Raw genomic sequence first — 25,763 nt, 5'->3', positions numbered from 1 at the left:
AAAATTACATCATGTGTACTGAGCACAGCTAATCTGTGAGGCTTCTAGGAGGAGCCACAAGAAGAAGCTACTAGCCAAAGGAGTGGGTACTGAAATCTAACCTAATTGTCCTTCCAGAATACACATTAGGAATAAAAAAAAAAAAAAACTGAACCCTGGGTCCCACTGCTTAGGCCAATTAAATTATAGTCTCTGGGGGTGGAACCTTGGCAATAGAATTTTATAAAGTTCCTAAAGTGATCCTACTACACAACTAGGGTTAAATAACACTGGTTTAAGCTGTAGAAGAGGATCTCTGTACTTGCACTAAACTCCTAGAATGTTAAAACACACTGGAAGAGAAAGCAATAGGAAGGTTTAATACTTGTACTGAGTTAAGCCATTATATGCTACTGAATTATTAATTTGAGGGCATTTACAATTCTTTTTATTAGGAACCAGTTACTTGAACAACTTAAATGTGTTAGAATAGGAGCATAATAAATCCCCCAGTCTAGTTACTGAAGCACAAACGCTTTCTATAGAGAAAACATGCATAAATATACACACTCTAGATGCAACACAGCAAAATGCTGATGTATAATAATCCTATTCAAGAATATATTGTGAATATACAAAACTGAATATAAAACTCCAAATGACCTCTGAAATCATCTACTCCAAATCTCTCATTTCACAGAGGAAACTGAAACTTAAAACAGTTAAATTTTTCAGTATCACAAAGTTGGTTAACAATGTAATTGGTTACTTCAGCCCAATGTACTTTTCTATTCCATAGTGTAACAGTGAAAACTTACAATATTTTAAGCAGTTTGTCAATCCATTCTGATTCTTCAGTACTTAACAAAAGGACAAACTAAAGTAAATGCATCCCCTATGTTTATGCTGCTTCTATCATAGTCATATACCAGGGTGTAGTCTCTGATGCTTGTTGAGAGCAGAACGATATCTGAAGGCTTTTCCACAATCATTACATCCAAAAGGTTTCTCTCCTGAATGAATTCTCTGATGCTGAGTAAGGTAAGTGCTCTGGCTGAAAGTCTTCCTGCATTCATTACAGTTATAAGGTTTCTCTCCAGAATGAGTATTCTGATGTTCAGTCAGATGAGTGCTCCGGCTAAAGGCTTTGTCACAATCATTGCACTTATAGGGCTTCTCTCCAGTGTGAATACGCTGATGCTGAGTCAGATGGGAGCTCTGGCTGAAAGCCTTTTCACATTTATTACACTGGTAGGGTTTTTCTTCTGTGTGAGTTTTTTGATGTTGAGCAAGAGATGAACAATGTCGAAAGGCTTTGCCACACTCAGCACACTCATAAGGCTTTGCTCCTGTGTGAATTCTCTTGTGTTGTGTAAGGTGTATGTTCTGGTTGAAGGCTCTCCCACATTCATTACACTTGTAAGGTCTTTCTCCAGTATGTATTTTCCTATGCTGAATAAGAGAAGAGCCATAACTAAAGGTTTTTCCACATTCATGACACTGATAGGGTTTCTCGCCAGTATGAATTCTTTCATGTTTAGCAAGAGATGAACTCCTAATAAAGGCTTTCCCACATTCTTTACACTCATAGGCTTTCTCTTGGGTATGAGTCTTCTGATGTTGATTAAGGTTTGAGAGATAACTGAAAGCCTTTCCACATTCATTGCATTCAAATGGCTTTTCTCTGGTGTGAATTCTCCGATGTTGAGTAAGGGATGAGCAGTAACTAAAGGCTTTTCCACATTCATTGCATTTGTAAGGTTTTTCTCCAGTATGAATTTTCAGATGTTGAGCAAGGGATGACCAGTAACTAAAGGATTTTCCACATTCAGCACAATCATAAGGTTTCTCCCCAGTATGTGTCTTCTGATGTTGAGTGAGGTTTGAGTGCTGACTGAAGGCTTTCCCACATTCATTGCATTCATATGGTTTTTCACCAGTATGAATCATATGATGACGGATAAATGTTGAGGGCCCGTTGAAGGCCTTCCCACATTCATTACATTTATAAGTTTTCTCTCCAGTATGAATTTTTTGATGTTGAGTAAGATGTGTGCTCCTGGTAAACGTTTTATCACATTCATCACATTTAAAAGGTTTTTCTCCTGTATGAATTTTCTGATGTTCCATAAAGTGGCCTCTCTGGCTAAACGCTTTTCCACACTCGTTACAAGTATATGGTTTCTCACCAGTATGAATTCTCTGATGCTGAACAAGATGGGTCCTCTGACTAAAGGCTTTCCCACATTCATCACATTTATAGGGTTTTTCTCCAGTATGAATTCTTTGATGTTGAGTAAGAGATGGACCCTCAATGAAGCCTTTTCCACATTGATCACATTTATATGGTTTGTCTCCAGTATGAATTCTCTGATGGTTTATAAGGTTTTCACTCCGGCTGAAGGCTTTTTCACATTCATTGCATTTGTAGGGTTTTTCTCCAGTATGTGTTCTCTGATGGCGAATAAGAGCTGAACAATAACTAAAAGCTTTCCCACATTCATTACACTTACAAGATTTCTCTTTTTTAACTGGATTTAAATTCTGTTTGACACTTGTTTTAGTAGACGTCTCTTTTGGAGATATTCCTTGTTGTGTTACAAGGTTTAAAGTCACATTGACGCTTTTTTCAAAGTCATTATTTACAGGGCCTCTCTCCCAAGTGGGTATTGTCTTTTCAGTTATTTTTATTTCTCTTGGCAGTGGCTGTTGGTTTGCCTGATGCCTCTCTAGACTGCTTTCAGATTCCCAACTTTCTAAGAAGTTGGAACTGCAAGGATCATCCTTTTTCTGTTGTTCCACTATTACCACCCGAGATGGCTGTTCTTCAGAAATGTCCAGCTCTGGGACTGATATGCTATTTTCTGGTCTTGTCTCCCAGTCTGAAAGAAAAATAAAATGCCTGTATTCTCTGAATAGAAGGGGGGGAAAACCTGTTGCTGTGAGAATGAACTAAAGAAATTAAAAATAAAGCCCTCAGAAATTCTGAAGGTTTTTAAATATAGCCCTATTATTTAGAAAGAAAGTTGGAAGGAGCTAACAATAACGATAAATAAAATATGAAAGTGGCAAGAGAATGTCTAATTCAATTTCATAATCTCTAAAAACCAGTAAGAGAACTCCATTTAAGGTGAGAGTAAATTAAAAAGTAACCACAGAGATGGCTAAGAGGAGACACAGATGGAGTGAATCTAAAGGAGGCAGTCTGAACTGGGACTCCTTGCCAATGAACAACAAAACAAAAATCTAAGAGCCAAGATGTCAAGACATGACAAACAGGAAAGATGTTTCTAAGATGCCATGGTTTTTAGCCTGGAACACTGCAGGAATAGTCATATCACTGCTGGAAATAGGAAAGTTGGAAATAGTAAATAACTTAAGGGGAGGAAGATATCAAGTTCAACTCTAGATATTTTTGAGAATTAGGAAGAGAAATGGAGGACTAGACTATGGGTGTTTGTGGGGGGGTAGAAGATGCCAAAAGGAGTAGAATAACTAAGATGTTCAAATATAGGATAGGAAGTATCAGCTCAAAAGAGCAAGGAAAAGGATAGCTGAAGCCACAGGAACATATGTGAGAAAAGAGCAGAGGTCTTTTCTCTGACCTGAGGGTCTTTAGGGTAATGGGATGAATAAAATATACTAATGAAAGAAAGCAGTTTATCAGCAAACAACAGAAGAAACAAAAGACAGGAAAGAACATAATCAGGAAGTAGAGCATTGCCCAAGACAAGAAAGATGACAACTAAGAGAAGCAGGCTAATCAATGCTGGCAGATTTAGTAAAGAAAATAGCATTTCTTTGGTTCCACTAGTAACAGGGAGGTACAGCAGATCCCAGAGAACCCTGAATCTCCTGTGCTGCCAGCCCAGTCACTATCACCATCATCATCACTGCAAGCATAAGCAGCGAGGCAGAAACCCAGAGCTGCCTACCATCCCCTCCGTAACTGGTACCACGGGTAATGGTGCAGCATATACATGTGCAGGCAGCCTCCTAACAGCAGTACTTCTCCAGCAGGGACAAGAAGATCAATAACACAGGTTCTGGGGAACAACCAATTGTTCAATATAAGAAATGGATATGTTTTCATTAACAGGAATGACACCAAGAAAGATACATTTGACAGCAGATGACCATAAGGAATACTTCCTGCAGGCACTTCACAATGAAGGAAATGGAGACCACGGAGTCTGATGCTGTTAAAAGAGAAGAGGGTGGAAGTGGCTGATCTCCAGCCCTGGTTGCAGTCCCAGTTGAAGGCAATAAACATCCAACAGACCATGACCAATGTTGTCCATGTTGTCATGTCTTCCACGCAATAACCAACAGAGTTACCAGAATACCAGGGGTGGGGAAAACAATGAAATGCTGGACAAAGTTCCAGAAGGCAAGACTGAACAGAGCCATCTCTACTGCAGAAAGGACTTCCCACTTTACTACAAGCAAAGTCTACAGGTCTTGACCACAGTATTCCAACACTCTTGTGTATGGAGAAATAATACAGGGTGCTAACAAACAGGCTGCAAAAGAACAAGATAGACAAATGAGACAGAATACACATCAGGGTAATTGATCATGATTCTGCAAGGGCCAGGTCACCAAGAAAACCCAGAGAAGATGGCAATAAAGAGGATAAGGAAAATGATACAGACAAGGCCCAGGCCCAGTGGCCACCTCAACGTAGGTACCATCGCAACTTCTATTACCTGTACAGATGCCTATAAAACTGTAGATCATTTTCACAGAGATGAAAGCAGCCAAGTCGCCAGCTCAGAATAAGTCTGCTCCAAATTCTGAAGAGGGCAGGACCAAGGGCTAGCTTACCAAGACTACCATCACTGGGTCACATTCCAGTGTAAAAGTAAACAAAAGAATGGAGCTAAATACTTCAAGGGATTATCTTCTGCCTACTGACTGGATCACAGGAACTATCTACATTATCTCTGCAACACAGGTTTCTCATTATTATTTTTACCTAAATAAATCTCTTTTTAGTAATGACTAAAGCATTTTTTGAAAAGCCTAGGATTTTTTAATACACATTTAAATATTTAAAAATTTTTTTCTACCTGCTTAAGTTGGGATTTTTTTAAAACTTCCTTTTTCATTTGTAATAAAACTTGTTTTTTCTGAAAGTTAACAAACCGTAAGCACAAGTTAATAAAGCTCTTTAAAAAAAAAAAAAGTTTTCTAAATTGTGCTCCATGAAACCATCTTCTAAGAGAAATATTTTAAAGGTGTAGTATGAAAAAAAGAATTCATGGTTGTTTGGGGTGGGAGGAGAAGAAATGTCATATTCTATGCAACACTGTTGGAAATTCCTAATGCCCAACTACATATTAAAAAAACCTCTGAGTATTCTTCCAGTAAAAGATCTGCTAAAATTTTAGCTAATCCAGTACTTCCCAAATTTGGACATGGCTTGTTTTTTTTCTACCCATAAAAGAGGACCCCCACTCCTATCCCATTAACTCTGGAGACATCCCCTTACCTGGAGTGACCAAGTTTGTACATTTTTCCAGGCTGAGATCTTTGAAGAGCTCTCTCTGCAGTTTTGGAATTGATCATTTACAAGAAAATCATTCATAATTTCAAGGATAGTCTGTTAAAGTGATAGGATCAGAAGCTACACCCTGAGATTAAGAAAGTAATAGGAGATGAAAAAGTGAAGGCTATAGGAATGGAATTCACTTTTGCCGAGTTTGGTTGGGAAAGCAAGGAGGCGGACTGGATTGTGGTCAAAAAGATAAAAAGTGTTGAGTAACAGTATTTGAAAATTAGGGTTACCTATTTCTGTTTAAAGGTACTAGCAATGGAGCCTGGAGACCCAAAAAGAAAACTTAGGGCTGAAAAATAAGGTGATAATTATGTGATTAGGGTCCCAAAGGAGGTACGAAAGACGGAATCCAGAGTCCAGGTCAAGAGGTTGCCTTTAGAAAAAAGCAAGAAGGATACCACCTCTGAAAGGAGTATAAAAACAGAACATATGTTGAAACAGTTAGTGTTTTGACAAAGCAAAAGAGAGTCCAGTTAGCTTCCCAATTCTCCACAGGAGACACTTTAAAGAGAAGCAAGAATCTACATTACAGACATAAAAAGCTCTTATCAGGCTGGTGGTTAGAGTTAATGACACTCATATGGCACATATCCATTACGTACCTACTGGAATGCTGGGCTCCATGATCCATGGCTCTGTCCCTTGCTCTAACTGGGAAATCACATCAGGTTTGGAAACTTGGAGTCCTGCTCATGGGGAAGAAAAAAAAAGGTACTTATCATGTAGTAAGGGATAAGTGCCATATCAGAATTCAGTCTCAGCACTTTGTTTTTAGGAAAGGATATGTAGGACAAATCTGATGGGAGTGTATAGCGTATAAAGCTTCAGTGTTACAAATCACCAGACATGGGTTCAGAAAAATTATTAGTTTGTCCTTCTACTTGCTAGGAGAGTAGAAACCTTTCAAAATTTAGGAATCTTTGGTTCCTTAACTTAAAGGCAAAACTCACCTAAGCACGAGAGAACCCCCATCCTCTACACCCCCAGATATTAAATCAGAGAAGTCAGCCTTACCTATAGAGACCAGGTGTGTATAATTTTCCAATGTCACATCCCGGAACAAATCTCTCTGCACAGGATCTAGCTGTTTCCATTCTTCCTGGGTAAAGTCCACTATCACATCCTTGAAGGTCACTGATTCCTGAAATACATATTTCTGCTTAGCCATAAAGTATTTACATAAGAAGGGGGCGAAGTTAGCAATACTGACAGAAATAAGGCAAGCAAAAGGCTATCTGAAGAAAGATTTTGATATGTGCTCCTTTGTGAAACGAATATAAAAACAGTACCCCGTTCACAGGGTTATTGCAAGAATTAAATAAAAAATGTTCAATATGAAATGCTTAATTTAGGGTCTGGATCTAACAAGTGCTCAGTGAATGTTAGCCATCGTTTTTGTTCATCATCATCATTATCTCTGTGTTCCAAGATATATCAAGTATTAATAGTATACCTAATAACATCAATAATACGTTTTATTACCTACAATGTGCAAGAATAGCCAAAAACGTTTTTGAAAAAATTTGGGAAGGAGACTTGCCCTACCACATTTCAAAATATACCAAGAGATATACCAAAATATACCAAAAAATAAAGATAAATTAAAAGAGAGTGGCCTTGTATGGAATAAAACTCAATGAAAAAAAGATAAAGTCTAAAAACAGACCCATGTTTATAAGAATTGAATAGGATTAAACAACTTTCAAGTTAGTTAAAATAAGCTGGATTAGTCACTAAATGGTGTTATAACAAATGACTGTCTATTTAAGGAAAAAAATAAGGTGGGTTCTTTACTTCACGGCATACACAAAATTTCGGCTGCATTGGAGATTAAATTCTAAAGAAAAAGCAAAATAAAACGGTAGAATAAAAGACACGAAAAGTTTTATAAGCTTGAATGTGAAAGGCAAAAACTGTAAGACAAACAGAAAGATTGACAGATATAACCACATAAAGATGTAAACTTTCTATATATATTATTCTATATATATTATTAAACCATAGACAAAAGGCGATATTCTGAGTTCCTACAAATAATTAGCAAAAGAGATGGACGACCCACAAGAAAAACAACAAAAAATGGCCAAGAACCCAAACAGGCAATTCACCTAAGATATTGTTAATAAACCATGAAAGAATGCTCACTCCACTAAAAATAAGTAAAATAATAAGATACCAGATTGGCTAGCACTGCTGAAAGTGCACATGTGCACTTCTGGTGGGAATCTATCTGGGGGCAATCGGACAGGATTTATCAAAACTTGAAATGCATATATCACTCAAAGTTTTATTGCTTGTAGGAATTTATTCTTCAGAAATACCTCAGGGTGTGAACATATGTACAAGCATCCTTGCAACATTGTTTGTGTGAAGGGAAAAAAATGCAAATTTAATGTTCATTAATAGGATAGTGGTTAAAGAATTTACGGTATATCCTTACTAAAGTACTTTATGTAGACGTTTTTAAAATGAGGTATCTCTACATGTACTGATTAGGAAATATGCATATATATTACATATACATGTATACAGTATACATGGTATGATCCCATTTTTATTTTTATGAATAGGAAAGTTTATATGTAAATGCACAGAAAATAATTTGAAAGAAATATACTACTAAATATTATCAGTGGGACTTGAAGGCAATGCAGGGGAACTTCCTACTTTTTATTTACTACGTATTTGAAATTAGATGAGTTAATTTTATTTTAAAATAGGTAAATTATTGGGACTTCTGCTTCTAATCACAACAGAGCAACTGGACTGGCTCTCCCAGTGTAAAGAAAAATAAAACTGAACAATATATCTGAAACAAGTGTTTGAAAAGCAGGCAGGACAAATCTGTGATCCTGAGAGAAGGGAGACCATCACATGAGCCTGACAATCCCCTCAGCTTCCTGCCACAAAGCTGGCATCCTCCAGACTGCAGCGCAGGGAGGCAGAGCCCTTGCAAAGCATGGTGGTTTTACTGAGCTGAGAAGACAAAGGTGGCAGCTCACAACTACTGAGGCAGGGGATTTGCAGGATGTATACCAGAGAGGAGGGAGCTACATAGAGGAGGAGCTCCAAAAATGTGGTGTAAATACAATCTCCATGGGCAACATCGTTAGCAATATGACATCAATGAACCCAGAGTTAAGAAAAGACATGCACAATCAGGTCCCACAACAGCTCCAGCACACTTTAGGAACAGGGCAAGTTTAGCAACAAGTTAAAGCAACAAGTATGGTTTGCTCACTCCTTGCTAATCTCCAGGGACACGTGGATACATGTTTCTGAACCTTGAACAAGCTCTGAAAACTAATGCTTACAAAGTCACCAACTGATGATGTTACTGTATGCCTGGAGCAGTGGGGCAGGATGCAGACTGTCAGCACTGTTTAACATACAGGTGAAGACTTATGATGAACACACAGTGCCGAGTTTGGGCTCTGCACCACAGCTGGTCTATAGCAGGTGTATGCTGAAGTGATTAGCTCCTTTTAAGAATTCTGGACTCCAGAATTCAAGCAGGCTGCCCTGGGTAGAGACATTTCTCATGTCTCTGGGGATCACAGCTAGAGAGAAAGTACATCTGTGTGACCATCACAGAGGGAGGACTTGGAAGCCTGCATCTGATTTTCCCGGATTTTGCTTATGAATATCTTTTTCCTTCTGATCCTGTTTTGTATTCTTTATTGTAATAATCTCCAGCCCTGAGTTATGCTACTGAGTAGGGTGAGTCATTCTAGAAAATCACTGAGCTAAAGAGTGATCATGGGCCCCCTCCAAACAGTCCTAGAGTAAGATGATGATAGATCAGTCCTAACAAAGCTTATCATTCAAAAACAAACCTTGAAAGGATCAAGTTGTGGCCAAAGTGGGATTAACAAGGATTGGATTTACCCTTCTGCATGAAATAACAAAAAATTCCAGACAAAATATATGAAACAACAGTTTCCAAGACAGTGAATCTCAGACAACAAAAAACAGTGATCCCTGAGAATGAGGAAACAAATAAAGCGAGTCACACAATTGGTCCAGCTTACTGCCTTGAGAGTTTCCACACAGTGGTGCAGGGAGGTGTAACCCAGGAGCCGCCCAGCCAACTCCCTGAACTGAAGAGATAATGCTGAGAGTTTGGGGAAATCAAGGTGACTAGAGTTCACAGGACAGAATACTGTAGAAGAGAGAGCTACATCAGCAAATAAGCAAGGAGAACTACGGAGGTTCTACCTGAGTATTCAGCAAAATATGAATGAGCACGAGGGTGTGATGAAACTATCGGAGACAGGGAGAGAATCATCCAAAAGGATTCAAGGGAACAGTACCAGCACTCAAAAGGGCTGGAAATAGAACCTGTTCCCATCAGTCAAACTGGAAAACTGCATAATTCATTAGGGATTGGGTAGAATACTCAGCAGTGGCAAATAAATGGCCTTAGACTAAATGCTGCTCTGGATTCACCTAACAAATCCTAAAAGCAAGACCTGAAAGGAACACATTATTTCAAGAAACTTAACCGCATCCCAGAAAAAGGCTCAAGAATATTTGACAGGAATACAAAAGTATGCAGAACCCAGTAAGGTAAAATTTAGTGCTGACACTCAATCAAAGATTATCCGGCATGCAAAAAAGCAGGAAAATACAACCTATAATGAGGGGGAAAAATCAATCAGTTGAAATCAACCCAGAACTAACAAAGATGCTAGAATTAGCAGAAAAGAACACTAAAAGTTATTATGAATATATTCCATATGTTCAAAAAGTTAAGTAGAGACATGAAGACATGAAAAGAAAAAAAGAGCCAAATGGAACTTCTAGAGCTGAAAATGAGAATGTTCTGAGATGAAAAATACACTACAAAGTATTAACAGCAGATGAGGCACTGACAAAGACTGACAAATTCAAAGACAGAAATAGACACTATCAAAAATGAAACAGATAGGAAAAAAGAATTTCAAAAAAGAAATAGCTTCAGGGAGCTATGGGACAACTTCAAGTGGCCCAACGTATGTGCCATTGGAGTCCCTGGGGGAAAAAAGAAGGGAGAGGAACAGAAAAAATATCTGAAGAAATAATAGCTCACTATTTTCCAAACTTGATGAAAATTATAAAACCCACAGATTCAACAAAATCAATAAAATGCAAACACAAGAAACACAAAGAAAACTACACCAAGGCATATCTTAATCAAATAGGTCAAACCTAGTGATAGAGAAAATCTTATAAGCATCTAGAGAAAAAAAAGACAAATAAATATAAAGGAACAAAGATAAAAATGACAGTAGCTTTTTGTTGGAAACAATGCAAGCAAGAAGACAATGGAGCAACATCATTAAATACTACAAAGAAGAAAAACTGTCAAAATAGAATTGAGAAACAAAGGTAAAATAAAGACTTCTCAGACATAAAAACATGAAAGAATTCATCACCAGCACACTGCCCTATAAGAAATCTTAAGGAAGTCCTTCATGCACAACAAAAACAATAACAATGAAAATACAGATCTATATCAAGGTTTCTTGACCTTGGCACTATTGATATTTTGGACCAGATAACTCTTTTAAATAATTGTGGGGGGCTATCCTGTGTATTGCAAACAGCATCACTGGCATTAACCTACTGGATACCTGTAGCACTCCCCACCAAGTTATGACAATCCAAAATGTCTCCTAAGATTTCCAGTTGTTCCTTAGGGGGCAAAATCACACTAATTGTGAATCACTGATCTACATAAAGGATGAAGACCACCAGAAACAGTAAACTACATGGGTAAATATATACAATATTTTTCTTACTATTTAAATCTCTTTAAAAGATAACTGACTACTTAAACAAAAATAATAACAAGTATTATGGGGTTTATAAGTAAAATAAATGGCAACAATAGCCTTAAAAACTGGGAGGAAAGAAATGGAAGTACATTATCGTAAGGTTCTTACATTATTCATGAAGTGGTATGTCACTTGAAGATAAATGGTGATAAATACGTATACCTAAAGCAACAATTAAAATAAAAGATTTATGACTGATAACCCACTGAAGGAAACAAAATGGAATCATAAGAAATATTCAACCCAAAAAGAATACAGGAAAAAGGGAATAAAAATACAGACAGAAAACAAATAGCAAGATGATAAACAAACTTAATCATATCAAATATCTAAATGTAAATATACCACATTAAATATAAATGACCTAGCCCACCACAATTAAAAGGCAAAGATTGCCAGAGTGGATTAATAAAGAGCAAAACCCAACTACATGTTGCCTATAAGTAACTCACTTTAAATATAATGACACAAATAAGTTAAAAGCAAAATGATGGAAAAAGATATAACATGCTGACACTATCAAATATCAAAGTAAATTTCAAGGCAAAACAATATTACCAGGCATAGAAAGGTCATTTCTCAATGATAAAGGGGTCACTTGATTAAGAGGACATAACAATCCTAAATGTTTATGTACCTAATAACAGAGCTTCAGAAAATATGAAGTAAAAACTGATAGAATTGCAAGGAGAAAAAGACAAATCCACATAATAATAGCCCAAAATTTCAATACCCTATCACAATAATTGATAAAACAAGTAGACAGAAAATCAATCAAGGATATGAAACACTTGAACGATACTATCAACCAACTTGACCTAAATGACATTCTGTGGTATACAGAATAACGGCCCTCCCAAAGATGTCCACATCCTAATCCTTGAAACTCATGAAACTGTTAGCCAAAATAGCAAGAGACTTTGCAGATGTGATCAAGTTAATAACTTTGAGATGGGGAAATTATCCTGGATTACATGAGTGGACCCAATGTAATCACAAGAGTCCTTATAAGAGAGAGGCAGAGTCAGAGCAGGAGACATGAAGATAGAGGACAAATCAGAACTAGAGAAAGAGATGTGAAGATGCCACACTGATGGCCCTGAAGATAGAGGAAGGGAACACAAGGTAAAGAGTACAGTCATGCACTGCATAACAACAGGGATATGTTCTTTTGTTAGTTTATTTTTTTAAAGATTGGCATCTGAGCTAACATCTGTTGCCAATCTTTTTTTTCCCCCTTCTTCTTCTCCCCAAAGGCCCCAAGTACATAGCTGTATATTCTAGTTGTTGGTCCTTTGGGTTTTGCTATGTGGGACACTGTCTCAGCACGGCTTGACAAGTGGTGCCATGTCCACGACCAGGATCCGAACTGGCAAAATCCTGGGCCGCCCAAGCGGAGTGCACGAACTTAAACACTCGGCCATGGGGCTGGCCCCCAGGGATATGTTATGAGAAATGCATCATTAGATGATTCTGTCAATGTGTGAACATCATAGAGTGTACTTATACAAACCTAGATGGTACTGCCTACTACACACTTAGGCTATACGGTACTAATCTTACAGGAACACCACTGTGTATGTGGTCCATTGTTGACTGAAATGTCGTTATGTGGGACATGAGTGTACATGTAGCCTCTAGAAGATGCAAAAGGCAAGGGAACAGATTTTACCCCAGAGCCTTCAGGGAATGCAGCCCTGCCAATGCATTTTGGACTTCTGACCCCAAAAACTGTAAGATAGTAAATGTATTGTTTTAAGCCACTAAGCTTGTAGTAAATTAATTACAGCAGCAATATGAAACTAATACACTCATAGAACACTCCACCCAATAACAGCAAAATATAGATTATTTTCAAGTGCTCACTGCTTATTTACCAAGACAGACCATACTCGGGGCAAAAGAATAGGTCTCAACAAACTCAAGGGGCTGGCCCTGTGGCCGAGTGGTTAAGTTCGCACACTCCACTGCAGGTGGCCCAGTGTTTCGTTGGTTCGAATCCTGGGCACGGACATGGCACTGCTCATCAAACCACGCTGAGGCAGCATCCCACATGCCACAACTAGAAGGACCCACAACGAAGCATATACAACTATGTACTGGGGGGCTTTGGGGAGAAAAAGGAAAAAATAAAAAATCTTAAAAAAAAAAAAACTCAAAAGGATTCAAGTCATACAAAGTATGCTTTCTGACAGTGCATATGTTCATTATCATGACTGTGATGATGATTTCATGAGTGTATGCCAAAACTTATCAAGTTATATACTTCAAATATGTGCAGTTAATTGTCACAGTACAGGCATATCTCAGAGATACTGCAGGTTCAATTCCAGACCGCTGCAACAAAGCAAATATTCCAATAAAGCGAGTCACACGAATTTTTGCTTTTCCCAATGCATATAAAAGTTATGTTTATACTATAGTGTAGTCTATTAAGTGTATAATAGCATTATGTCTAAAAAAATGTACATACCCTAGATAAAAAAAAACTTTATTACTAAAAAATGCTAACTACCATCTGAGTTATAATCAGAGAGTTATAATCTTCAGTGAGTTATAATCTTTTTGCTGGTGGAGGGTCTTATAAAAAAAACACAATATTCGTGAAGCACAATAAAATGAAATATGCCTGTATATCTCAATAAAAAATAAATGCCAAAAGTACTAGAGCTGAAAGTGGGAAGAACTGGGACCATTTCTTTGGTAAGATGATTAAATTGTGGGATAGGAATTAAGAAGAGAGTAAAAGTCTAAGAAGGAGCCTGATTAAAGGAAGGCTTGAGGTTGATTATACCTGGTGGAACAATCATTACCTTTTTGTCAAAATTCTCAGTTATTGGTTTTTCCTAAAACAGTATCATGTCACTTTCCTCCTCAAAAACCATTAATGGTCCACAAATGACCTACAGAATAAAGCCTTCAACTGCTTATCTAGACAGTTGAGCCCTTTCATATTCCAAACTTATTCAACCATTTGTTTACCACTTGCCAAAATAAACCATCTCTTCCAAATTTTTCTGAATCCTATGTAATACGTGCTAATTGTTACGTGTGAATCTCTGCTCATAGTCTTCTCCATACCCGGAATCCTCATACCTCCCACCTTATATATTTGTTCAAATATTCAAATGCCACCTGTCCTTTGGAGTTAGTGCAAATCTCACACCCTTTACGAGCCCTTCCAGACAACACATATGTTTGTCATTCTCGATTTTCCATGGTACTCATTTCTCCTTTTTTATATTTATCTGTTTTGTTTTCTGCAGTCATTTGGTCTATTCAAGTCAAGGATCAAGTTTGTACTACTTCTGCTCTCTCGTCACGGGAGCATGGCAAGATACTAAGCAAGAGGTAAATGGTGAATGTGTTAGTTAAGCTGGAGAGGCAGAGCTAGGAAGAAGGTCACTGGGCAGATGGGAGCCCAGGATGAATTGCCAACATTGCTTTTTGGATAAACACACCCTACAGCAAAAGAATACACAGTCCCAGTAAGGACTGAAACGGCACTTCAGGAAATCCCAACTTACCTGAAAACTGGCTGACGGGAGTAGAGTATGTCTCCCTTGGAGAACGGCAGACTCTGGAGAGGACAGATCTAGGGGAGGAAGAAGAAACCATGAAGAATTCTGTTCAACTCAGCTGCTCCCAGCAATCCATAAAATCCACTTATTTTTCTTTATGAAAATAAGAGGAACTATGCCATTTCCTTTACTTCTCAGAATCCTGAAAAAGAAACATGGTAACTGCTGACTGGAGCCCTGGTACTCTCAGCATTACTAGTAAAGCATTACTATAAGATTCACAATTTTGTCCCCAGATACTTAGTCATATGGATCACACAACTCAATGTATATTCCTCATTAAGTAGAGCAAAATATTTCTGCTGCCTTCTCTGCTACATATAAAATATGAATAATCAATTACTTTCCAAAAGTCTTCCTAGGCCCTTTGAAACTTAGGTATTAATGCAAATTAAATATCACAATGACATGTACTACTTATACTACCCACCCGCCAGAATGTCTAAAATTAAATAGACACGGTCAATACTATCTGCTGGCAAGAATACAGAGCAACTGGAACTTTTGTACATTGCTGTGGGGGGTGTAAATTTATCAATCACTTAGGAAAACTGTTTGAGAGTATATTCTAAAGCTAAACATATGCCTGCCTTATGAGTCAGCAATTCCACTCCTGTGCATATACTCATAGAAATGAGGGCTTATGTCCACCAAAGACTTGTACAAGATTGTTCATAGCAGGTTTATTCATAATATCTTCAAATTGGAAACAATCCAATTATCTTTCAACAGGAGACTGGATAAACAAATCATGATATAGTCATACAACAGAATATTATTCCACAATATAAAAGAATGAGCTACTGATATACCTCACAACATGGACGTATCTCATAAACAATATTGAGCAAAATAAGCCAGACACAAAAGAATACATACAGTATGACTCCATTTATATTAAGTCCAAAAACAGACCAAATTGATCTACAGTGATGGAAGTTAGAAGGGCAGTTACCTCTAGAGAGTGACTGGGCAGAGGCACAAGACTTCTGGGGCATTAGAAACATTCCACATGTTAGTGTGGGTGGTGACACTGGTACATAACATATAAAAATTAATCAAGTAGTACACTTAAGATTTGTGTACTTCATGTATGTAACTTATACACGAATAAACAAAACAAAAACAAACTTTGCTTTTGGGTAGGTGTATTCAGAACAATGGTTGACAGGAAAGCCCAATTTAGAAGCAGCGATAAAGGGAACTATTATTCTAGATTTAATTTTTTTGTTTTTCAGAATGATTAGCCCTGAGCTAACATCTGCCACTACTCCTCCTTTCTTTTGCTGAGGAAGATCAGCCTGGATCTAACATCCATGCCCATCCTCCTCTATTTTATATATGGAATGCCTGCCACAGCATGGCTTGATAAGCGGTGCATAGGTCCGCGCCCAGGATCCGAACCAGCAAACACTGGGTTGCTGAAGCAGAACATGCAAACTTAACTACTGAAAAATCCCAAAGAGAGAAAAAAAAGCAAAGACTTATAATGAAACCATTTTGGCAGAATTAAAAAGAACGTTCATAAAAGAAATAAGGGCAAAGAATTGAGGAGGAATGATGTCATCAACATGGCAGAATAAGTGTTTTCTACCATCTTCCGCCCAAAGAACACCAATTTAGATAATCACCCATGGATAACAGTGTCTCTGTGGAAGTCCAGGAGTCCAGTGGAGAAGTTCCAGCACACCACTGGAGTAAAAAAATCCAAGACTGGAAGCACTGAAGAGGGTAAGAGGAACACCTTCCCTTTATGAGAATCATCCCTCCCCCAAGGTGGCACAGCTCAGTGCCAAGAGAGACCTTCTTGGCCCATAATTTCCCTCATGGGGGAAAGTAAGGCATGTGACCATCCAGCTTCTGCAGCTGTGTGGGATGCCACCAAGAGACCTACTTCATTCTTGTCCCATCTAGAATGCTGAGGTGTCCTGAGTGACTCAGGGGAAGGGAGCAATTGGGAGAAGAGCAGTCAGGGCCGTCAGAAAGCATATCAAAGGAATGTGGATCCTACTAACCACTTCACAGACTCCATCAGGAAGCCTGCCAAAGAGCCACTGGGATGCTTTGCCTGTGGATCCCCCTCACTGGCCCACAGGTACCCCCAATGCTCTGTGCACTCCACCTACATACTCCTCTACCCTGTAGCCAGTTCCCTGTGCACACCCTGATGATGGCAAGAGCAAGCTCGTATAGACAGCTAGGGAGCACATGGAGAGAACTAGCCTGACTCTGCAAGACTGGGAGTAAGCACTCAAACCTGAGCATTAAGAACTGCCAAGCAAAAGAAAACAGGAGGCTGTCAGCATCCAGCCTGACTCTGCAGGATTGAGAGAAAGCATACAGTCTTACGAATCTCCCCCAAAGAGGGAATAAGAAGTGTGAAACAGACATATTCACAGAAGGTCTGAGAAAGCCTGAGAATCCCTAACAGGACGGACAGCAGGTATTTCTCTCCCAAACCCAGTCAGTAAACACTGGAGGACTACATCTTCAAAGGTAAAGACAGCAACACAAGACATCAAGGAACATGAAAAATCAAGGAAACATGACACCACCAAAAGAACAGAATAATCTTCCAGTAACCAACCATTAACAAATGAAGATCTACAATTTGCACGATAAAGAATTCAAAATAGTTGTTTTATGGAAGCTCAATGAGCTACAATAAAACACAGAGAAATGATTAAATGAAATCAGAAAAACAACACACAAACAAAATAAGAAGTTTAACATAGAAATGATAAAAAAGAAACAAACAAAAATTCTTGAGCCAAAGAATACAACGAATGAAAAGAAAAATGCAACAGACATCAATTTCTGGCTGGATCAAGCAGAAGAAAGAACCTATGAGGTGGAAGACAGGTCATTTGAAATTATCCAGTCAGCGGAGAATAAAGGAAAAAAAGAATGCAAAAGGGTCAAGAAAGCCTACATGAACTATGAGAAACCATTAAAAGAAACAATCTATGCATTACTGGAGTCCCAGAAGGAGAAGAGAGTAAGGAGCAGAAAGCTTATTTCAAAAAATAATAGCTAAGAATTTCCCAAATCTTGTAATGGAACATTCAAATTCATGAAGCTAAAAGGTCTCCAAAACATTTCAGCTGAAAAACATCTTCTCCAAGAGACATTATGATAAAACTGTCTAAAATCAGAGACAAAAGAGAAAAATTTAAAAGCTGCAAGAGGAGAAAAAATTCTTCTCACACAAGGCCACCCCCATAAGGCTATCAGTGGATTTCTCAGGAGAAACCCTTCAGCCTGGAGAGAGTGGAATGATATATTCAAAGTGCTGAAGGAAAAAACTGCCAATCAAGAATACTTTACCCAGCAAAGTTGTCCTTCAGAAATGAAGGAGAGACAAAGACTTTCCCAAGCACGCAAAAGCTGAGGGAGTTTATCACCACTAGACTTGCCTTATAAAATGCTGAAAGGTGTCTCTCAAGCTGAAATGAAAGGCTGCTAATTAGTGATATGAAAACATATAAAATTACAAAACACACTGGTAAACATAAGTATACAGCAAAATTCAGAATACTCTAATACGGTAATATGGTGATGAGTTAATCACTTAATTCCGATATGAGTTAAAGGATTAAATTATTTAAAAATAACTATAGCTATAGTAATTTATTAATGGCTACAAAATATAAAAAGATGTAAATTGTGACATCAAAAACATAAAATGGTAGAGCATGAAAAGGGTAGAGTCTTTGTATACAACCAAAGTTAAGTTGTCATCAGCTTAAAATAGACTGTTACATCTACGAGATGTTTTCTGTAAGCCTGGTGGTAACCATGAAAAAAAAACCCTACAGTAGATATACAAAATATAAAGAAAATAGAATCAAAGCATCCCACTATGAAAAATCATCAATTCATAAAGGAAGATAGCAAAAGAAGAAGAAAGGAACAAGGGAACTACAAAGCAGCCAGAAAACAACTAATAATATGGCATTAGTAGGGCCTTACCTACTAATAATTACATTAAATATAAATGGACTAAATTCTCCAATCAAAAGGAATAGAGTGGCTGAATGAATAAAAAAACAGAACCCAATTTTATGTTGCCTCACTTCAGTTTTAAGGATACACATAGGATCAAAGTAAAGGGACAGAAAAAGATATTCCATGCAAATGGAAAGCAAAAGAGAGCAGAGGGAGCTATACTTGTATCAAACAAAATACATTTTATGTTAAAAACTGTAAAAAGAGATAAAGCCATTAAATAATGATAAAGGGCTCAATTCATCAAGAGGATATAACAATTATAAATATATATGTGTCCAACAATGGAGTTCCTAAATATATTAAGCAAACACTAATAGATCTAAACAGAGAAAGAGATAATACAACAATAGTAGAGGATTTCAATACCCTACTTTCAGCAATGGATAGGCCATCCAGAGAGAAAACCAACAAGGAAACACTAGACTTGAACCATACTTTAGACCAAATGGACCTAACAGACATATACAGAACATTTTATCCAATGGCAGAATACATATTCTTCTCAAGCACACATGGAAAATTCTCCAGGATAGATCATATGATAAGTCACAAAACAAGTCTTAGCAAATTAAAGAAGATTAAAATCACACCAAGTATCTATTCTGACCACAACTGTATGAAACTAGAAATCAATAACAGAAAGAAAGCTAGAAAACTCACAGATATGTGGAAATTAAGCAACACACTCCTGAACAATCAATAAGTCAACAAATAAAAGAGAAATCAAAAAAATATATTGAAACAAATGAAAATGGAAACACAACATATCACAGCTTATGGAAGGTAGAAAAAGCAGTTCTAAAAAAAAAGTTTTAGCAATAAATGTCTATATTAAGAAAAAATATCTCAAATAATCTTTACACTTAAAGGAACTAAAAAAAGAAATAAGCCCAAAGTTATCAGAATGAAGGAAATAACAAAGATCAGAACAGAAATAAATGAAATAGAGACCAGAAAAATAATAGAAAAGATCAATGAAAATAAAGCTGGTTTTTTAAAAAGGTAAACAAAACTGAAACACCTTTAGCTAGACCAAGAAAAAAAAAGACTTAAATGAATAAAATCAAAAATGAAAGAGGAAGCATTACAATTGATACCACAGAAATACAAAAGATCACAAGAGTCTAATAAGAATCATTATACGCCAGCAAATTGGATAACCTAGAAGAAACTGATAATTCCTAGAAACGTACAATCTACTAAGATTGAATCATGAAGAAAGAGAAAATCTGAACAGACCAACGAGGAAAAGGAATATTGAATCAGTAATCAAAAACCCTCCAACGCAGACAAGTCCAGGACTAGATGGTTTCACAGATGAACTCTAGAAAACACTGCAAGAAGAATTAACATCAATTCTTCTGAAAGGCTTCTAAAAAACTGAAGAGGATGTAACACTCCAAAATCATTTTGCAAGGCCAGCATTACCCTGATACCAAAGCCAGATAAGGACACTACGGGAAAATAAACCTACAGGCCACTATTCCTGATGAATAAAGACACAAAAATTCTCAATAAAATATTAGCAAGCTGAATTCAACAGCACATTAAATAGATCATACATCATTATCAAGTAGGATCTATCCCTGGGAAGCAAGGACAGTTCAACATACCCAAATCAATAAATGTGATACACCATGTTAACAAAATGAAAGACAAGATTCATATGGTCATCTCAATAGACGCAGAAAAAGCATTTGACAAAGTTCAACATCCTTTCATGACAAAAAAATTCTCAACAAACTACTATAGGGGGAATGTACTTCAACATAATAAACACCATATATAACAGGCCCACAGCTAATATCATACTCAATGTGAAAGACTGAAAGCTATTCCTCTAAGATCCAGAACAAGAGGAGGGTGCCCAGTTTCACCATTTTTATTCACCATAGTACTGGAAGTCCTAGCTAGAGCAATTAGGCAAGAAAAAGAAATAAAAGGCATTCAAATCAGAAAGGAAGAAGTACAATTGTCTCCTTTTGCAGATGACATAATATTATAAATAGAAAATCCTAAAGACTCCATGAAAAAAACTGTTAGAACTAATCGAAAAATTCAATAAAGCTGCAGGATATAAAACCAACGTACAAAAATCAGTGGTGTTTCTGTACACTAACCAGGAAATATCTGCAAAAGAAATAAGGAAAAGAATCTCATTTAGAATAGCATCAAAAACAATCAAATACTTAGGAATAAATTTAACCAAGAAGGTGAAAGATGTGTATCCTAAAAACTATGACACTGATGAAAGAAACTGAAGACAACACAAATAAATGGAAAGAGATCCCATGTTCATGGATCAAAAGAATTTATATTGTTAAAATGTCCATACTACCCAAAGTTATCTATTGATTCAATGCAATCCCGATCAAGATTCCAATGGCATTTTTCACAGAAATAGGAAAAACAATCCAAAAAACTGTATGGAATCACAAAAGACCCCGAAAAGACAAAGCAATTCTGAGAAAGAACCAAAAAGCTAGAGGCATCACACTTCCCGATTTCAAACAACATTACAAAGCTATAGTAATTAAACCATTATGGAGCTGTCATAAAAACAGATACACAAGCCAATGGAACAAAATTACAAGCCCAGAAATAAACTCTCCTGTATATGGTCAACTAACATTTGACAAAAGAGCCAAGAAGACTTAATGGGGAAAGGACAGTCTCTTCAATAAAAGGTACTGGGAAAACTGGATAATCACATACAGAAGATTGAAATTAAACCTGTATTTTACATTAAGAGTGAAAATTAACTTGAAATGGATTAAAGACTTAAACGAGACTTAAAACCTAAAACTCCTAGAAGAAAACATAAGAAAAAAGCTCCTTGATATTGGTCTTGGCAATAATTTTTTCAATATTACACCAAAAGCATAAGCAACAGAAGCAAAAATCAACAAATAGGACTACATCAAACTGAAAAGCTTCTGCACAGCAAAAGAAATCACCAAAATGAAAAGACAAGCCTTGGAATGGGAGAAAATATTTGAAAATCGTTTCTCAGATAAGGGGTTAAGATCAAAAATATACAAGAAACTCATACAACTCAACAGCATAAAAACAAAGAATCCAATTAAAAGATAGGCAGAGGACTTGAATAGATATTTTTCCAAGGAGACATACAAATGGCCAAGAAGTACATGAAAAGGTGCTCAACATGACTAATCATCAGGGAAATGCAAATCAAAACCACAACGAGCTATTACCTCAGATCTATTAAAATGAATATTATCAAGAAGACAAGAGGGGCCAGCCCCATGGCCGAGCGGTTAAGTTCGCGTACTCCGCTTTGGCGGCCCAGGGTTTCACTGGTTTGGATCCTGGGCACGGACATGGCATCGCTCATCAAGCCATGCAGAGGTGGCATCCACACAGCACAACCAGAAGGATCTACAACTACAATATACAACTATGTACTGGGCGGCTTTGGGGAGAAGAAGGAAAAAAAAAAAAAGGACTGGCAACAGATGTTAGCTCAGGTGCCAATCTCTAAAAAAAAAAAAAGACAAGAGGTAAGTGTTAGGATGTGGAGGAAAGGGAACCCTTGTACACTGTTGATGGGAATGTAAATTGGTATAGCTGCTATGGAAATATATACACCACATTTTCGTTATACATTCACTCACTGATGGACAGCTAGGTTGCTTCCATGTCTTGGCTCTTGTAAATAACGGTGCAATGAACATGGGGGTGCAGATCTCTAAGACAGTGGTTTCATTTCCTTTGGATATATACCCAGAAAAATAGGATTGCTGAATAACATGGCAGTTCTGTTTTTAATATCTTGAGGAACTTCCATACTATTTTCCATAGTGGGTATACTAATTTACATTTCCACCAACAGAGGGGATATGTATGTGTGTATATACATACGACGTGTATATATATATATGTGTATTGCGTCTTGCACATGCACACACAATGGAATATTATTCAGCCATAAAATAGAAGGAAATCCTGCCATTTTTGACAACATGGATGGCCCCTGAGGGCATGATGCTAAGTGGAATCTAAAAAAGCTAAATGCATTAAAACAGAGTAGAATGGTGGTTTCTAGGGGCTGGGGGGTGGGGGAAATGGGGGAGATCTTGGTCAAAGGGTACAAACTTCCAGTTATAAGATAAATAAGTTCTGGGGATCTAACGTACAGCATGGTAACTAAGTTAACAATATTGTATTACATACTTGAAAGTTGTTGAGAGTAAATCTTAAATGTTCTCACCACATACACATACATACATTCACATACACACAAAGACAAACATGTAAGGTTCTAGATGGATTAACTAACCTTACTGTGGTAATCATTTTACAAAATGGGTGTAGCAAATTATCACGTTGGACAACTTAAACAATGTTATGAGTCAATTATATCTCAATAACGGTGGGAAAAAAATCTTTCTCAGTAATGTTTTGTAGCTTTCGGGGTACAGCTCTTGCAAGTTTTTCTTAGATATATTCCTGTTTCATATTTCGGATGCTATTGTAAATGGAGTTATTATTTTTCTTACAATTTTCAATTGTTCATTGGTAATATAATGAAAGACAGTTGACTTTTTTAAATTAAACTTTTTGTTTTGAGATAATTGTAGATACACATGCAGTTGTACGAAATAAAACAGACTCTTTGTACTCTTTAAAAAAAACTGATGACAAATATAAAGTATAGCTCAAACCTAAATAATACAAAGACTTCTAACGATACTAAACAAATGCAAGAAAAAGGACTGTATGATAATAGTTAGGTTAAACCAAATCTGACTGCATAGCTGTACCTAAAGAACGTAAAGACAATGACAATGCAGAGGGAAGTCTATAGTGACATGTCACAGGGCTCTGCCCTTACCCTGACCTGTTCAATGACATGTAGGAAGAAATAGAAGAATGCTCATTAAATATGCTAGTGACATAAAGTTGGAAAGGAGTGTTAAAAGACTCACAATAACTAAGATTCTTAATTATTCTGACAAGCTGAAACACGTGGCCAAAAAACTGAACAATCATAAATGTGAAGTCCTCACATTAAGAATAAAAAACAACTCTATTACACAAGGATGACATAAATCTAGTTAACTGCAGTTTATGTAAAAAAGATCTAGGGTTTGCAGCATAACATTGCTGATTTTTTAGAAGCTAATACAATCTGACACTGAACAGTAGAAGTATAATCCAAATCAAAAGAAGCAGTACATCATACTTTTAGGTATGTTCAAAACATATCTAAAGAACTATGTTTAATTTTAGGCAATGCACTGTAAGAAGCATGCTGTCACGCAGGAAAATTTTCAAAGAGGTCTAGATATATCACGTGAAGACCCATCAAAGGTACTGAGGCTATTCTGGTTAGAAAAGAATTTGTGAGTAGGAGTTGCAACAGCTGAATTCACATATCTGAAGGGAAGTAGCCAGAAAGAGAGAGCAGTCTCTAGCTTTTGGGGACTAAGAACTAAGATCAACACAGAAGTTACAGAAACAGGCACTTCTGCCTAATATAAGGAACTAAAAAGAAAGAGCCAACAAAGTTATAGTCTGCACCCAAAATGGAGAGTTTAATGCCACACTGTTGAAGCACAGGCTTAACAGATGGCCATCTGCCAGGGATATTTTCAAAACTGGTGCATTGAAGGGAGGATTACCAAGAGTTTTTCTGACTGCAAGATTATCACTCTAATATTTAATAAGCAGAAGTCATGGAAGGATCACAGATATTCTGAATCATTGCTCCTTTTCATTCCCCAATCCCGAAGCCAGGGAAAATTAACTGTTCCTGCAAGCCTCTCCCTATAAGGTCAAATGAGTCTCCCAGTAAAATGTAATCCAGTTTCTTTTCTGGATCCTTAAATATAAGTTCCTGGCTTCCACCTCTTCCAGCTCTGTCAAGCATTTGATCTTCAAGTCATTAACTGTTCTTTTATCACCAACATCCCACTCTCCCCCCAGTCGTCCCCACTACCTTCCATCTCAGTTCATCCCGTTCCTCTGGAACTTGGACACCAGAGTTTCCCAAGCAGCGTCGTAGCTCCAGCTGGGTCCTCGATCTAGGGCTCAGATGCCCAGCAGAGAGTCTGAGCCCTTAGACACGCTCAGATTGGCTGCCCTGAAAGACACAGGATGGAGTCAGCAGCGTCTGTCACACGATCACAGAATTTTGCATAGTGGCCAAGAAGTCCTTGGAAAAGGGAAGTGCCCAGAGAGAGCAATAAACAGGCATGTGGCACTCCCGCTGAACAAAAACAAGAGTGGAGATCGAGTACGCAGGTTCAGCACCAGATTCGAAAAACCCTTGGTGCCTACCCTGAATCTTGCCAAAGGCACCCAAAGACCCGGCCCGTTACCTCTGTGCACCCTGACGGGCTCACACCCCCGCGGGCTCAGGAAGACACACCTGTTGCGGAGCGGAAAAGCTGGAAGGTGGACAAGCAGGGCGGGGCCCGGGTCCAGTCCTTCCTCCCAGACCGGAACAAAAGAACAAAGCCCTCCAAGGGATCAGGCCGGAACCGCCCCGCACTGGAGGAGGCCAGGGGCGCCCCCTTCGAGGACTCCCCAGCTCCCTCCCGTAGAGGCCGCCTCAAGCAAAGCGAGAAGGGTGACGTCACGGGGCCGAAGGGCTGCCGGTTGCCATGGTGATACCTGGGTTTCCCTCCCCCTGCAGCAATCCACACACTCCGATCCCGGGTCCGGAAGCTCAGGGACAATCACCAAACCTAGCTCAGAGAGCCAAAGGGGCTGGACTTCCTCAGCACCGACGTCTTTTCACGCCTACGGCCGGCTTCAACGGCCACTTCCGGTCGTGCCGAGAGAACC

At 37.9% G+C, this 25,763-nt stretch overlaps 1 protein-coding gene across 3 annotated transcripts; it reads right to left on the bottom strand.

Moving 5' to 3' along the window:
- Window positions 1-578: 578 nt before the first annotated feature.
- Window positions 579-25,763, bottom strand: ZNF184 (zinc finger protein 184). 3 transcript variants are annotated; one of them, XM_044777074.2, is made up of 6 exons: window positions 25,590-25,763; window positions 24,913-25,056; window positions 14,886-14,953; window positions 6,554-6,680; window positions 6,142-6,225; window positions 579-2,861 (listed from the first exon to the last, which is right to left on the bottom strand). In XM_044777074.2, the coding sequence occupies exons 2-6, from the start codon at window positions 24,917-24,919 to the stop codon at window positions 901-903; spliced, it is 2,247 nt and encodes a 748-aa protein (XP_044633009.1). In that variant the 5' UTR covers window positions 24,920-25,056; window positions 25,590-25,763; the 3' UTR covers window positions 579-900. The 3 variants fall into 3 exon arrangements, with proteins under 3 accessions (XP_044633009.1, XP_044633010.1, XP_044633008.1); XM_044777075.2 differs by having other exon boundaries at window positions 25,345-25,711; XM_044777073.2 differs by lacking the exon at window positions 25,590-25,763 and adding an exon at window positions 25,295-25,583.

This window comes from Equus asinus, chromosome 8 (assembly GCF_041296235.1).
Source record: "Equus asinus isolate D_3611 breed Donkey chromosome 8, EquAss-T2T_v2, whole genome shotgun sequence".
In the NCBI taxonomy this organism is placed as follows: domain Eukaryota; kingdom Metazoa; phylum Chordata; class Mammalia; order Perissodactyla; family Equidae; genus Equus; species Equus asinus.
The sequence above is the reverse complement of the archived record's forward strand: the minus strand, read 5'-3'. Positions and strand labels throughout refer to the sequence as shown.